The following is a 14,301-nucleotide window of genomic DNA, read 5'->3' on the forward strand; positions in this document are numbered from 1 at the left end:
TTGTCACTGGTTCTTGGTAGCCCTTCGTATTGTAGAAGGGCAGGCACTGCTTGGTTGACCAGCTGTGCTGATTCTGGAAATGCTGGGATCGTCTCATCATACTTCAGTCTAAGATCCTGTGGGTGCAGAAGTGACTTCTGTGTTTTCAGTGTATTAGTGGTAGGAGTTTCTCTGCTGAAAGAGCAGTTGTCTGGAAATGGGTTTAGCCAATTCTTCATCTCTTATGCCAGTATGTGTTTCAGAGACATTGCCTGCAAGTATCTTCAGGTGTGGGATTAATTCCACTTTTTCAGTCTGATGCCTCTTTCATGAGGAAATGGATAAGGACAGGGATTTGCTGTAAGATAAGCACCTTACAGCCATAATGCCATCTGGCTAGCCTTTGAAAACGTAATCAGAGAAATCAGGCCACTGTGTGTCTGGGGGATGCTAAACTAAACATAATTTGTCCATCTTTTGCAGCCTGACACACTCAAAATCTCTATGATTGCAAGTACTTGTCAAACCAAGCCCACTTTCTGTCAGAGACTTGAACTGTGCTCCTGGCATGTTAGTTCAAGAGCTGGTTAGCCTCAGCTGGCAGTACAGCACAGGTGCTTGCAGGAGAAGATTTAAAGCTTGCAAGGGAGACATCCAAACCCAAACATTCAAAAGTTCAGTGTACGTAAGAATGCCTGCTCAAGGGCTGGTTGTGATCAGCTGTGCACTAGGCAGTAGTACGATCTGCAAGCAGCACCAATGTGTATGTGCAATTGTGGTAARTGTAGTGTGGTCAAAGTAACTAATATTTCCTGGGGTAGTAGGACCTCTAGTATAGAAGTTAAACAGTAGCAGGGCTTCCCTGACCTGACAGGCAAGGTGACGCTGGGAGATCATTCAGTAAAGTGCTACTAGATTCAGTGATTTTGTTTGGTCATCAGTGGTGATCCCAGCTGTAGCAGGGAAAATACATGTTCTTGAGGTGCTGTTTGGTTAGTCTTCTGCTAATATAGCTTGCCCTGATCTCTGAAAATCAAATCTCTATAACATGTTTTCAGAATCAGCTCCCAAGACTGGAGCATACTGGAAAATACCATCTTTGCTACATGGACTCCTGAGACAAAAGTTCTCGTTTGTGTTGTTGCAGAGCCTGTGTCACAATCAGTGGATGCTGTGTGGTGCAGGTGTGCTGTTTGCACTGAGAAATGCTAAAASCTATTTGCATCTTGGAAGTTCCCCATGCCTGGGAAGGAAGATACTTTCATACAAAAAAGCACGAAGAACTCTATCAGTTTACAAATGCTCTTAGAGAAGCGTTGAGGTGGTTTGAAACAAAACAAACCTCTGAATGAGATGAAAGTCCCTCTGCAAGTCCCTCTATAAAATACTTACTAACTCTTCAATTAAATTTTCACTACTTGGGAGACAACAAACGGTGGCAATGTCACTTGACTCTTATCTTGAAGTTTTTTGAATTTACTGAGGTTAACAATTAAGCCCTATCCTTTGGCTTAACTAAACATGTACCAATTCCTCTTATTTCTTCCATAAAAATCTCTGTTGGGTGAAAGGTGAAGAGAGATGAAAATCTGAGATGAAGTTATGTCTAGCAAAGCAATATGAATATAGTTGCCCTTAACCTGGTAAACTCAGTCTTTGATGATCTTTGAAAGGAATTCCCCTAGACTTTCACAGAGAAAAGTCAAGACTGACTAGTTTTGAAAACAGATCCTGAAGTCTGAGAAGTTAAGTCAACTGTTCCAATGCAATTTTATTTTGAAATGTGCTTTGCACTTTTTTTTTCTGTCTGTTGCACAAAACCACTTTCTCTTTTCTCCTCCATCTTTCTTTCTATGTTTTTCTTCYGTTTCTTGACATGTTTTTACAGTTTCTGGTTCAAGGTCTTCCTCGTGTGTTCTCACTATCTGGAAAAGTCATCTTACATTTCCTGGCTTCACTGTCCCCCACCTATTCCTTATCTGTGTCGGATCTCATCTCGGAGCAATTCCTCTGCTCTCTGAATTTCCCCAAGTTTTTCTCCTTGTGCTGAAATATTTTGAGTGCAGGAATTTAAGTCTGTAAAACAGACCAGGCTCCAGACTGTTAGAAAGACCAGTTGTAAAATAGCAGGGCATTGTATTTGTTATTTCTAGGCATCTTTTTTTGTGCTAAGGACAATTTCAGTTACAGGATGCAAGCATCTCTGTTTAAAAGCACCATATAATCATGTCAAAGTCACAGGACGAATAGGGATTTTTCTGACATTTAGTTTGGATTTTAGCCTTCGCTGTGATAACTTTTGGATCTGCTAAGTCACATAATCACGATCTGAATCCTGCAATTACCACATGTGGAAGGCTGTTCCCTGATATTTTATCCATTCTTTAGATTAACACATGTTGTTGGGATTCTTTCCAAATAGCTCTATTGATTTATTTTATTAACAGGTTGTTGTAAAAAGTTATAACAGTACCTTGAGATAAGTACTGGAAGGAGTTGGGAGGAGAAGGTAACGGCACACTGCTTGTAGGCAGAGCTAGTAGGCATGAGGTTGGCTTTGGCTCTAGCCAGGTTAAACTACTTGTTTTGACAGCTCTGAGAACCAATGTACTTGCAGGCTATTGATCATGTCCAGTCAAAGACTAGATAGTTGCTGGAGACTGTATATGGTGATAGTCCTATGTGTTTTTGAGGATTACTTCAAAATTGAATATTTAGTCCTCTTGTTCTAAATTACAATTTGTTGAAATGTAGTTTGTTTCTTAGGTTAAGGACAAGCACTACTGTGGTATAAGAGGCTCTCCAGTTACTCAGATTTCATCTTGTTACTGAGTTCCTAAGTGAATGTGGAGGGTCACCTCAGCCATTTGAATCTCCCAGTCCTCGCAAGATAACGTACCTCGGTAAGTTCCCCAGGGCCTAGTCTGAGAGCTGTTGAGCAGAAGGACTCTCTGGTGGAGTCTCTCCACCACTCTTCTGGAGAACGGTGGAGGCATATGCCTTGCTTCTTAGCAAGAAGCCACAGGCAGACCCCTCTGCAACCATGTTGCAGAGCATTTAGCTGCATAAAATCCAGGGTCTGCTCATCCTTCCCTCCACCACTGAGAGCGAAGTTATGCTTCTGTCTAGAGCTGGTCCTGTGGCCAAGGCTGTAGTTCACCTATTATCTTTGCATGTGCCGTTCCTATACTCAGCTGCTGCCTTTGGTTATGTGTGGCAGTGAAAGGAGCATCTTTAATTTTCATATGTTCTCTCATTCATAAAATTATACTATTGTCTTGTAAGCAGAGTGTCTGTACAGTGATGTCTGTGGCACGTATGCTAGCCAGAAGACTTAGAGAGATAACACGRGCATTTTATTGCCTTGCCTTGACAAGTCCCATTACTTTCCTCAGCTAYACTGACTAAATTGCAAAATCTTGATTCATTCATTATTCATACCCCAGCTGTACAGACTATGACATATATGTGCTATTTCTACAGGCAAAACAATGAGCTATAGTAGTTCTTGCATAAATAACTTGGACTATCTGTCTGCTGTTAAATGGCCTCTTTCAAACAGGTCTGTGTCATGCTCCACGGCACCACATCTATCAGTGGTCATGCTGCCAAAGTGAATATAGGGCAGATAAATATACCAGGATAGTCTAGGGACTGTTCTCGGTTTATTATCCCTGAAAAAAGCAAAATGAGTAGCGTAATCTTTGTCAATGATAAATAGCTTCTAAAAGACCAAGGTTACTGAACTGTAAATGGATTTTTGCAGTGCTCTTCAATATTTTGTAAGGTAGAAAGGTGGCTTAGCAGGAGCTTTCATTACTGAGCTACTGTGGCAAATGTTCTCCCTTCCCTCATTGCCCACAGAGCCTTTTTTGCAAATTCTAAAACACCCTTTGGCCAACTGCAACCAGGAGGAGGCATATGTGAGATGAAGCGCTGGGAGAGTTTCTTCTCCTTCCCAGGAATTCTTCCAGACTTTCTTTGTGACCACCAACAGTGAATGATTGTATAATTCACAATAAACCATGCAGGCAAGTGATCCGAGGTTTTTATTTTGCAGATTAGAATTTTTTCCTATAGAAAGAATACAGTGTTTCTTTTTGCCCAAATTCACCTACTTGGAAAAAAAAGTCTGGTCTGTTGGGAAGCACTTTGACATCTGTATCTGTTTGAAAGTCAGTAGGGTAATGCTGAGATTGCTAGGTATTTGCTGTATGCTTTCTCTCTGATTTCCTCCCATTGATGTTTCTTAGTTGCTTTGGAGATAGGGACATGATGTGTGTGCTTCCCTAATGACCTCCTGGAGCTTTGTCTAAAACTGTAGCATGACATGTAGCGCAATTTACGAAATAACAGGGCTATCTGGCTCTGCAGAATAGTGGTACTGGGTTTTCAAGGTGACTGGCAGTTTGCCCTAAAGAGCCTTCAGGTACCTCCTGTTCTTAGACTATTACCTTGGCATATTTGCTCTRCCGCCCGGGTGACTTTTGTTGGTTCCTGATGCAGTACAATGAGTTATTTCTTTCGGTTTGTGCCAAGCAGAAATACTATCAAAAGTCCAGTAAATTGGGGCCTGCAGAGAAGGAAAATAGGTTTTACATTTAGGTATATGTGTAGAGTTTGGCCTTTAAAATGTTCCCCAAGCAGGGGAGAAYTCTATTCTGACTCCATTTTATCAAGCAATTTGAGGAGCTAGGGACAGGAAAAACTTGCTTTATTTCTGAAGTACTGACCGTACACTCCTCCATAACGTGGCCTTGCTCTGCGTGTGTTTAAACAATAAAGCAAGTATTTCCTCCTTCAAGCTCTGGCTTGTAACTTCATGAGAACAGTTCACTGGCTGTTGTTGGAATGAGACTTCTGGCTTCCTTCTACCTTTTCATGGCAGTGGCAGCCAACACAGGTGAATGTTTTTACTGCAGGTAGACTTCCAGTTTTGGTTCTTTTTTTGTTTGCTTTTTAAACCTGTTACCCGAGAATTTGTTATGATTATGAAGAACATTTCCAGTGGGTGTGAGAGGAGCTCTATGGCTGTGTACCTTGGTTTTCTCTTAGTAAGCCTTGCTATCCATTTGGAAAATACGAGAAGTTTCCTGGTATATTTTTTGCTGTATCTGTCAAGTTTATATGGGATACATAAAAATAACCTGGAAGAAGTTCAGAACTGAACAAAGGAACTTTACATATCTCTAGAGCTGTGCGTGGATATCCCACATTTAACAGTGAGACTGCTCTGAAACAGCAGGGGGCAGAGGATTTGTGATTATTCAGGGACATATTTTCTTTTTATTAATCTATTCCAGCAATCCTTCAAAAATTTCTGACAATGTGAAGCTTTCGTGGCATATGGAGAGTTGGGCACGGTGCTGTGGGGGAATGCTGGCCCCGCGGGCTGGGGAAGGCATGCCTGCCCTTGCATGTCCATGGCACGCCAGGTGGGGCGAGACCTCCACAGGGCCTCGGAGCTGCTCCCCTCCTGCAAGAGGTTTCCTCATAATTGTACTTGACCAGGTGTGTTGAGGCTGTAATCATGCGTAATCAGAGGGCTAATGAAGGAGGTGCTTGGCAGGGGAAGAAAAAGGTAAATCTGAAAGGATRAGAGAGACTAACTGCTCTGGATCAAATATGAGATCAGCACTGTGAGGCTGGAGGGCGTGCGTAAAACATAACTTGCACGCAGTGAACAGGAGACAGTGCAGAGCTGGAAGGAGCCAGTGATCTCTCTGGCTTTCCTGCTTGTTCCCACCACAAATATGCCTTTCTGTCCTTCCGCTCCTGCTTGCATTGCATCAGGGCTGTAAGAGAGTTGCATGAAGCGCGTGCCTGCGCCTTACAAATGGCTGGAGCAGGGGCAAGGGTCTCACTTTTTACGGTCAGTAGAGCAGGATGAAAACCAGAGTTTTTCTCCCTAGAGCGGGTTGGATGGGATCCATGTTTGCATTTCCCCTGAAATTTTCAGTTTCTCTGTGGAATAATATTCAGGAAAATATTTATGTAAAATACTAAAATATTTGAAATAGCAGTATGGTTTCAAGCCAATATGAACGTTTTCCAAAGAAAGAAGACAGAAGTGTTTAAGGTCAAAAAGTGATTTCCGTATTAGAAAAAGAAGCAAATGATGACCGGAAATTTTTGACTAGTCATAATGGTTAAGACACTTCGTCAAAGCCCAAGGCAGAAGTTTTAATGTGCCAGTCTTCCAGTCTTTTTAATTTATAAGCTGTCTGATTTATTAATAGACAGAATGGATCAAAAGTAGATCACAGTCTAAAATGGTGTGCAATTCTCAAAAACAAAGACAAAAAAAGGAGAGAAAAAAAGGACTTCTAACACCTAAGAATTAAGCAACTTCCAGGAAACCTGGCTTTTGAGAGGAAATTAAGCCTTCTCATGCTGTGACTTTTGTTGCCATGATTTTTTGTATCAAGGAGGAAGGTGACAGGCTACATCCTTTCAAAAAAGTTGCAATTCAGATGTGAGTTTAATTATTTGTTTGCCCAGACTTTGTCCAGCAATATGGCAAGCAGCCATTTTAGGCACTCTCATTTTTGTTATCCAATCCAGGACACTTCAAGGGGGTTCAAGTAGAAATAACACAGACACTTGTAGTCACTTCTCAAAAGCATGTGTTTTCTTCCCAAGAAGGAATAACGTTCTTCTTTGGCCCCTCTTTTGGGGGGAGGAGAGGAATATCTTTCTGAAACAGTTGAATTACCAGTTTTCTTCAGAATATGTGTTTTATCCAGGCTTTTACCTTTCTCCTGTGTGCTACTGAGGTTGTCCAGTGGAACTGTAATATAGAAAAGGTGCGTAAACAGCTGAGTTATGACTCCTGTTGTTCTACTCTTCATACCAAACTGTACAGTATTGCTTTCTGTGGATTGCTCTCTTCTTAATTTTTCTTTCAGTTCTTGTAGCTGAGTTGAGAGAGGTTTATAAATTTGGCCAAAATCATTGATGACAGACACTGTCTTTTGATGTCTTTAATGTGAATTTAATGATCTTGGGCTGATTATTTGTACTTTGTCGGTGACAGAGATGAAAACTGAACTTAGACCTCGTGGGTCAAAACTAACTGTGAGATCATTTTACCTTTCAGATGTAAAAGTGCTAAACTCATTCARTTAGTACCAAGAGAATAACATAGTGAGGGAGAGAAAGAGGTCTTTATCGGCTTAYGTTTGAATCTTACAGGGCTATCCAAAATTCCAGGTCATTTTATCAATTTGGCATAWTCATGTCAACCACTCTCATCGCAGCCCCACAACAGCTCTGACGGAAAGTACCGCAGTGGGCGATAGCATGCTTAATGATTACGTATTCTGCCGATCGTGTTGATGGACCAGGCCCTTTACCTGCTATATACGTAAGTCATAAAACTTYCTCTGTTCTTCCTGCTGTAACGAGCAGGCATTGCTTGTGTTACTTAGTTATTCCTACTGTGAAATAGTATTTCACCTCCTATAGGTGGTAATTCAAAACAYGGAGATAGTGGCAGAATGTGAAGAGATTTAAGGGACTTTAGGCTCTGCTCTCCCACCATCAAATTGGCTCAGCACCGGCCTCTCAGAAGCCAGACAGAAACTGTATTTCTGTTGTGCTGTGTTAGGAAAATGCAAAGGGTAGTTTGGGTAAAATTCTTCATAATTAAAATATGAAAACAGTCATCCAAAATAGTCATTGACAGTTGTTCTGGGATTTATACAGCAATCATTTATGCTCTGTAGTATTGGAAGTTGGTGGASAGTGATGATGCTGTGCCCCAGTATAAATCATCTTCCTGGGGATTTTGAGCGGAAGTGGTGATRCAGGCTGTATGGGCGAGGTTTTTAATGAGGTTTTGTTGGGAGGGAACTGCACGCTTAACTTTATCTTAACCATCTGCTCATACTGACTCAGCTTTGCTGAAATGAAGAGTGCTATTACCTGCCCAGGTCCTGGTCAGAAAGCTAACATCCAACAACAGTGTGGATTTGTTGCATTTACTGTACCTCAGCACATGCTGCTGCTGATAAAATATTTGGAGAACAGCTTTGCTCTCGCAGAATCAGTAAGGTTGGAAGGGACCTCTGGAGATCATCTAGTCCAACCTCCCTAAGATTTCCTGATGCTGGTTCTACTGGGGTTTCAACCCAGGACCATTCAGCATGTAAAGCAGACGTGATAACCACTATACTGTCCCTCTACCCCCAACTTGAACAATTCTCACTTGCATGACAACATGGGACTTGCTGGTGACCTGACTCTTCAGAGGGCAAACATTGGCTTGGCTGCAGCCGCAGCTCTGTCAAATTTGGGGCATGTGGGACATATGTCTACCTTACCTGTTACACGTCTCGAGCCCACCCTTCTGCCCTTCCTCTGCCCACCACCCATAGTAAGTAAGTTCTTACTGATTATGTTCTGAGTTCTTAAAACTCCCCTATCATATTTGAAGGAGAAGGGTCTTAAAAATGACTCTGACTCTACATCTCTCCTTTGTGGCTATTGTATCTAGCAATTCTGAGTAAATTGCTCTGTGCAGAATGCCTCCAGGTATCACTGATCTCTCCAGCTGCTCCTTTTAGTCAGCATGTAATTTAGAGAGGGAAAAGCACAGTGTGATTTGGTCTCTTTCTGCACATGCTGGTTTCTATGAAGTGTAGAGCACTTTTTATGTTGACTTTATTTACACACATACATGCACACAAAAATCACTGAATGTTCTTTTCCAGAATAACTCTTTACGTCAAATTTACACAGCAGAGGAGGAGGAACATAGGAAGGAAAATGACTTGAGTTGTTACTACATGAATATGAACTTGGTTACTGATCAAAACTATCCAGAGTCTGAAACAGAGGGTTTTTTTTTAACTCCACTGGAGACAGGCATAAGATCTGAAGAGCATACCTAGTTAATACAAAGCAGAGCAGGAGAGTGGAAGATAATTTAATCTCTCTGTTGTTATTCCTTTAATTTTATTTCACTTTCTACTTTTAAATTGTGTGCGTATGCGTAAGAAAACTGATTGAAATGCAGAACAGTCAAAATCTCACATTTATGTGCCAGGCAGGCACTCCCCAGGGAGGCAGCTCTAACATGATTGCTCTGAGGTGGAAGGGCCACCCACAATGTGGGAAGCATAATTTATCGGCATGCCTGCTCTGTCTACCCTCTCAGCTCAGACCGCCAACCTAGGTGGAAATTAGTGCCAGCTGGGATGCTGGTGACTGGATAAGGGCATTTGCAAATTGCCAGCTGTGAACAGGCCTCCTTCGACTCTCCCCATGGAGGCACCACTGAGCTCTGTATTGATATTGCTGTCTTAGAGATAGATACTCTTGGGAGTATGCCTGCCCCTTCTCCTGGCGAGAACTTCCTTATACATATTGCCTGGCATGGGGGCTGTGGTCGTACGGTATTTTTTGTTCCGGGCTGAGACTTCTGGAAGCAGCTGTTCCCAGGGTCATGTGCTGCTGTCTCCCTTTCCCAGGTTTTGCACCTCAGCACCCAACCRTGTGGTGCTGATACTGTACCGATGACTGTTTTAATGTTGGCATTTTATTCAAGCTTGGTAGCCTGAGTGAGGGCTGATGTAGATAACACCTCAAGGCCAYGTGTTTCGTTCTAGTGTTGGCATCTGTTGTCGGTCCTGGTTTGGCGCAGATTTTAGGTGGGGCTTTGAGCTTGAGAAACCTTGGAGAGGCCCAGGATTTCCATATTCCTTCGGGAGGCAGAGGCAGGAAAGGGGCAACTGTCACTACTGATGGAAGCCTGTTTTGTGCTGGCTGTACTTGATTAATGGAGACTAGTTCTAGGCTTAAGTCTGGGTTTTGGATGATGAAGAGTAACCATGTTTGGGCCCAGGTTCCTCCAAGATTCTTGAAGGCGCAGGGAGGAAAGACGGGCTGGAGCTGGCAGGAGGAAAATCATAAAAATGAGCTGAGTTTTGTCAATCCTATTAGCTTTGATGAAGGAATATTTTCTGTGAGAAAAATAAATCTGTCAGACTATTGATGCTCAACTGTACTAGGTGTATAACTAAGTGCATAAAGGCATACTAGCTGGATTTTCATACTCTAGGGAGATTAAGAGCTCAAACTCATTGAAATTCAAGAGACGTTTTGCTCCCTTGGAGATACTGACTAGAGATTTAGATCGCTTGGGGCTTGCAGCAAGGGGAACAGGCAGGTGTTAACTTTGACTATTGACTTTGTCTCCCCACCACTTTTAGGAAAATACCCTGTAGAAAAGTGTATTATCAGTTCTGGCTTGAGGAGGCACGTAAGAGGAGGTTTAGGTACTGTTTATGGTTTTTCTTGAAGAATAGGTGTTGCACATGCCTCATGCTTCCCAAGTGGCTGATGTTTTCACTGCCTCCTCTGGCTGGCAGTAAAGCAATGGAGCTTCTTGGGCACCCTGCAGGTGTAGTTCTGTGCTTTTGCCAGGTGTACTATGCTACTGTTGACAGTGGTAGCAGGGTTAAATCTGTATCACAGTTTGTGTTTATTATCTGTTTTCTATTTGTGAACCCTTCTCCACCCAGTTTTCAGCTTTAGATCCCTGTACTGTGAATTTAAAGGCATTAAGAGTAGATTTGATTTTGTTAGTTGCTTGCTGCAGATTCTTCTGAGGTCTATAGGGAACTGTTGAAGTCACTGTGCTGGTTTGACATGGAGTCTTCGCAAGTGCTGCTGTATAAAAATGGTTAGAGAGAGTCACACCAAAGGTCTGCTCTTGTAGGAGATGCTTGGATAAAGAGAAAGAGGGCAAATACAGARTGATCCTTCCCCTGGTATAACTTCCCAGCTTCCAGCAGGTAATAATTTAGGATTATTTTTGCCCAGGTTTGCATCAGTATCATCATGTATGATAGTCACTCATGGACATAATCTTCATGAATTTGTTTAAGCCTTTCCTTTTAAGCTTTTGCTGTCTATGCCATCCTCTGGCAAGTCCCAATGTGAATGATGAGTTTTTTTTAATATTTTGCACTAAACATTTGCATGTTCCTCTTCTGGAGGCCTTATAGCTAACTTGTTCTGCAGGCAGACGTATCCACGCGGGAGCACCTTAGGTCCTAGGGGCCTACAGAGATGGCGGGAATGCTCAGGAGCTTCACAGCAATGTGTCTGCTGCAAAGACTTGTCTCCCCACAGTCTCCTCCGTCGTTCATTCATGCTGTGGTTCTGGTGACCAGTGAATAAGGTATGCTATAAATTTGTACCAGGTTCTGACTGCTGAGGCCTTCTATACTATGGAGCCTGAGTGCGGGGACAGGGCTGCCAGGCAATTGCACCCATCTCGCCTGCACCCCCCGTATGTGCATTCAGCACCAGTGTAAATACCTTGCATCTGCCGGGAAGAAAGTGTAGCTTCTATCTCATTTAAAAGCATTGCAATAGAGAACTTTTAGAGTTTTAGAGTTTCTTCCTTTGTAATTTCTCAAGATTACCAAATATAAAATAAAGAAAAAGCCTCTGTCAGCTTTAAAAATATATAGAGGACTGTGAGAATTAAAGGCAGAGTTTGGAAAGAAAACAGCTTTCAGCTTTACCTTCTCTCTGACTTGCGCATTTAGGCAACACCAATACAATACTAACAACAGAACCTCWGAGAGTTACACTGATTCCTCCAAATCTCATCTCAGAAATGAGTCCCACTGCTCCCTGCAAAGTAATTGGTCTAATTAGGTGGTAGGAAGGAGCTTCTTTAAATTCCTCAGAAATTAAGACGTGTCATCCGCTTAACATCTTAACATCTGTTACTGCCTCTTGCACATTTCTCCACTACATCAGTCTGAAGGACACTTTCCTAGTCTCTTCAGAGAAAATAAAATAAAACCCTTGAAACAGAAGACTTTGGCCCCTTCTTCATTGGAATGACGCATATAAGGCATTTTACGCCCTCCTTATTTCTCAGTTTGGTGCACGTTTGCCTGGGTGAGTACAATAATCACTTTGTTAATTAAAAATACAGGAGGATACAAGCATAACCTTAAATCCTGTAGTAATCCTTACTAGTGTGGTAATGTGGTCCTGAAATATTTTCCTCAGAGACTGATCCCTTTGCAAATGTTACCCACTGTACTTATATACTTGCAGTTTTGTTTGAAATGGGCTATTTTGAATCTCTTAACAGTCAGTAGAATGACAACTAATTTGCTGTTTTTTGTTTTTTTTTTTTTAACTTTGCTGTTGTCTGGCAGCAAGTAAGTAATGATTTAATTATGGCTAATTGCTCATGCAGTAGGCATACTTTTAAGAGAGAATATGTTTAGAACATGGGGTCAGGTTGGCGTTGGGAAAGTTTCAGACTCGCATGCGTAGGGTAGGGGAGAAGTGTGCAGTCATTACAAGCTGAAAAGGTTAATTTTGCAGTGAAACTGACTGGAACTGAATGAGATTTCTTAGAGACATACTGCTGGATGATGGTTCTTTGTTTTTTTTTACTGTACTCTCTGTTTGCTGCTATGTGAATACTGGTACAGCAGCATGTACAGGTAATTTAATACAAATATCTGTACATATATAACTTTGTAAGTCCCTTAGAGCAACTGATGTCTTATGCACTCATGCTGTTCCCAACCTAGCTTAAATTTACTCAGAGCTAGGGTAGCAAGCCAAGTAACTGTCATCTATGAAATACTTTTCTTTGGCTTTTGTTTTAATTGCAGTTCAGGCAAATTATGCCCCCTATTTCTTTGATAATGGAGACAGAAGCACAAACGGGAACATGGCACTTCTCAGCCTTTCGGAGGACACGCCCATTGGTCAGTATTAAAATTATTTATTTAACTGAATAGAGAAACTGTAGCCACTTGCCCTTTTGATTAGCAAAGTACATTTTGTTGCAAGTGTTATTACATACTGTGGCCTTGCATGTTTTTTTTTCCCTCCAGGTATTAATTGCCCTCAATTTCAAATGATAGGTTTAAATTGTAGGTGTAATTTAAAACATGTATTTCAGCTTTCCTGTTCATGGTCTCTTAAGCTATTCACAGTACCAGAGCACGGACCTTTGAGATCAAAAAAAAAAAAAAAAAAAAAATTCTTGGTGGTAAGGGATTTATCACCAATTCTGCAAATGTTTATGCAAAGAAAGCAGGGTTCCTAATAATTTTTTCAGACTTTATTTGCCCCAAAGCAAGCTGTACATTGAAAAATAAGAGGCAGATTTTTCTTCAAAAAGTTGTTATGTTTTTCATGTTTGCAGTGCAGATGGTAGAAAATGTTTCTGCTTAGAGTGAAAATTGCTTTCTCTAAATGTTTGACTTTTTTWAAAAAAAAGGTTTGGTTGTATTATTGAAAATTCATGTTCTTTTTTTTTAATTTGATTGCACTAAGAAAAGTTTACCTGAAATCAAAAAAGGTGGTTTGTAATCAATAGTTTCCCCAGGGTGGAGGGGACTATAACTATACAAAATTTTATGTAAAGTACATTACCGTGATAAACACCTTTTTTTCTCTGCACAAATGCATCACTGAGGTTTTGTTTTAGGATTTGCTGCCGTTTGTTTGCGGCTGTGAGCAGCTAGATCAGAAAAGCGCTCAGCTGTTGCAGAAGGGAGCCCCCGAGCAGCAGYGTGGGAGCTGCCCGGGCCGAGAGGCGCCGTGGCTGGGCAGAGGGTGCCCCCGGCGCCCCCGGGGCCYGGCTCCCCGGMGAGGCCGAGGTGAAGGCGGGCTCCCCGGGCTCAGCAGCCTGCCGGCGCTCCCGGGTGGAGGAGCGCCTGCCGTCCCTCCGGGTGAAGCCGCGCAGGACGCGGCCRCGGAGGCGGCCCACCGTGGGGCAAAGGGAAAGCAAGCGCCACCCCTGCAAGGCCTGGCGGTGCCGCTGGGTGCCCGGCCTCCCCACYGGGTGAGGCCGTCTGGGGTTCACTCGGAGTCTCATTTTTGGGCCTGGGGATGCAGATCCCACCCAGGATCCACACTGAGACTGCAGGGGCGAGGAGAGGGTGGTTTGGAAGAAGGGACATAATGGGAGCAATTTTTCAGCCAGCGAGGTGGGGGGGAGAGACGGCAATGCCTTGGAAAGCAGCACGCCGCGCAGAAGTGACACATCGGGCGGACGAGCGTGAGGAGAACTTGCTTATGGTGCAGCAGGGCTTTGCTGTAAGCCCAGTCAAGCTCAAGCGGAAAGCTCAGCTGAAGGCCAACGGCAACGCGGTGGCACGAGGAAAAGCCAGAGGCAGAAGGGGAAGCTGTGATTTGCGCGGTACCTTTGCCTGTGTTCATGCACATGGAAATCACACTTGCTCAGCTTTTACAATCAGGACAGCTGTGCTGATTTCTAGAATAAGATTAGCCAGTGGAACCACTTGTCTACTAGTGTTGGTGAGACTT

The 14,301-nt window shown here is 42.7% G+C and overlaps 1 protein-coding gene across 1 annotated transcript in view; it reads left to right on the forward strand.

Moving 5' to 3' along the window:
* The first annotated feature begins 2,748 nt into the window (after positions 1 to 2,748).
* Positions 2,749 to 14,301, forward strand: part of CDHR1 (cadherin related family member 1) — a 57,011-nt gene continuing 45,458 nt past the window's right edge. Inside the window, exons 1-3 of the mRNA XM_085323675.1 lie at positions 2,749 to 2,882; positions 11,008 to 11,901; positions 12,636 to 12,731. Coding sequence (XP_085179801.1) covers positions 11,841 to 11,901; positions 12,636 to 12,731 — 157 coding nt within the window. The 5' untranslated portion in view covers positions 2,749 to 2,882; positions 11,008 to 11,840. The remainder of the gene's footprint in view (positions 2,883 to 11,007; positions 11,902 to 12,635; positions 12,732 to 14,301) is intronic.

The sequence above is a fragment of the Rhea americana genome, unplaced genomic scaffold (genome assembly GCF_003343005.1).
Source record: "Rhea americana isolate MKP2758 unplaced genomic scaffold, rheAme1 scaffold_86, whole genome shotgun sequence".
Taxonomy (NCBI): Eukaryota; Metazoa; Chordata; class Aves; order Rheiformes; family Rheidae; genus Rhea; species Rhea americana.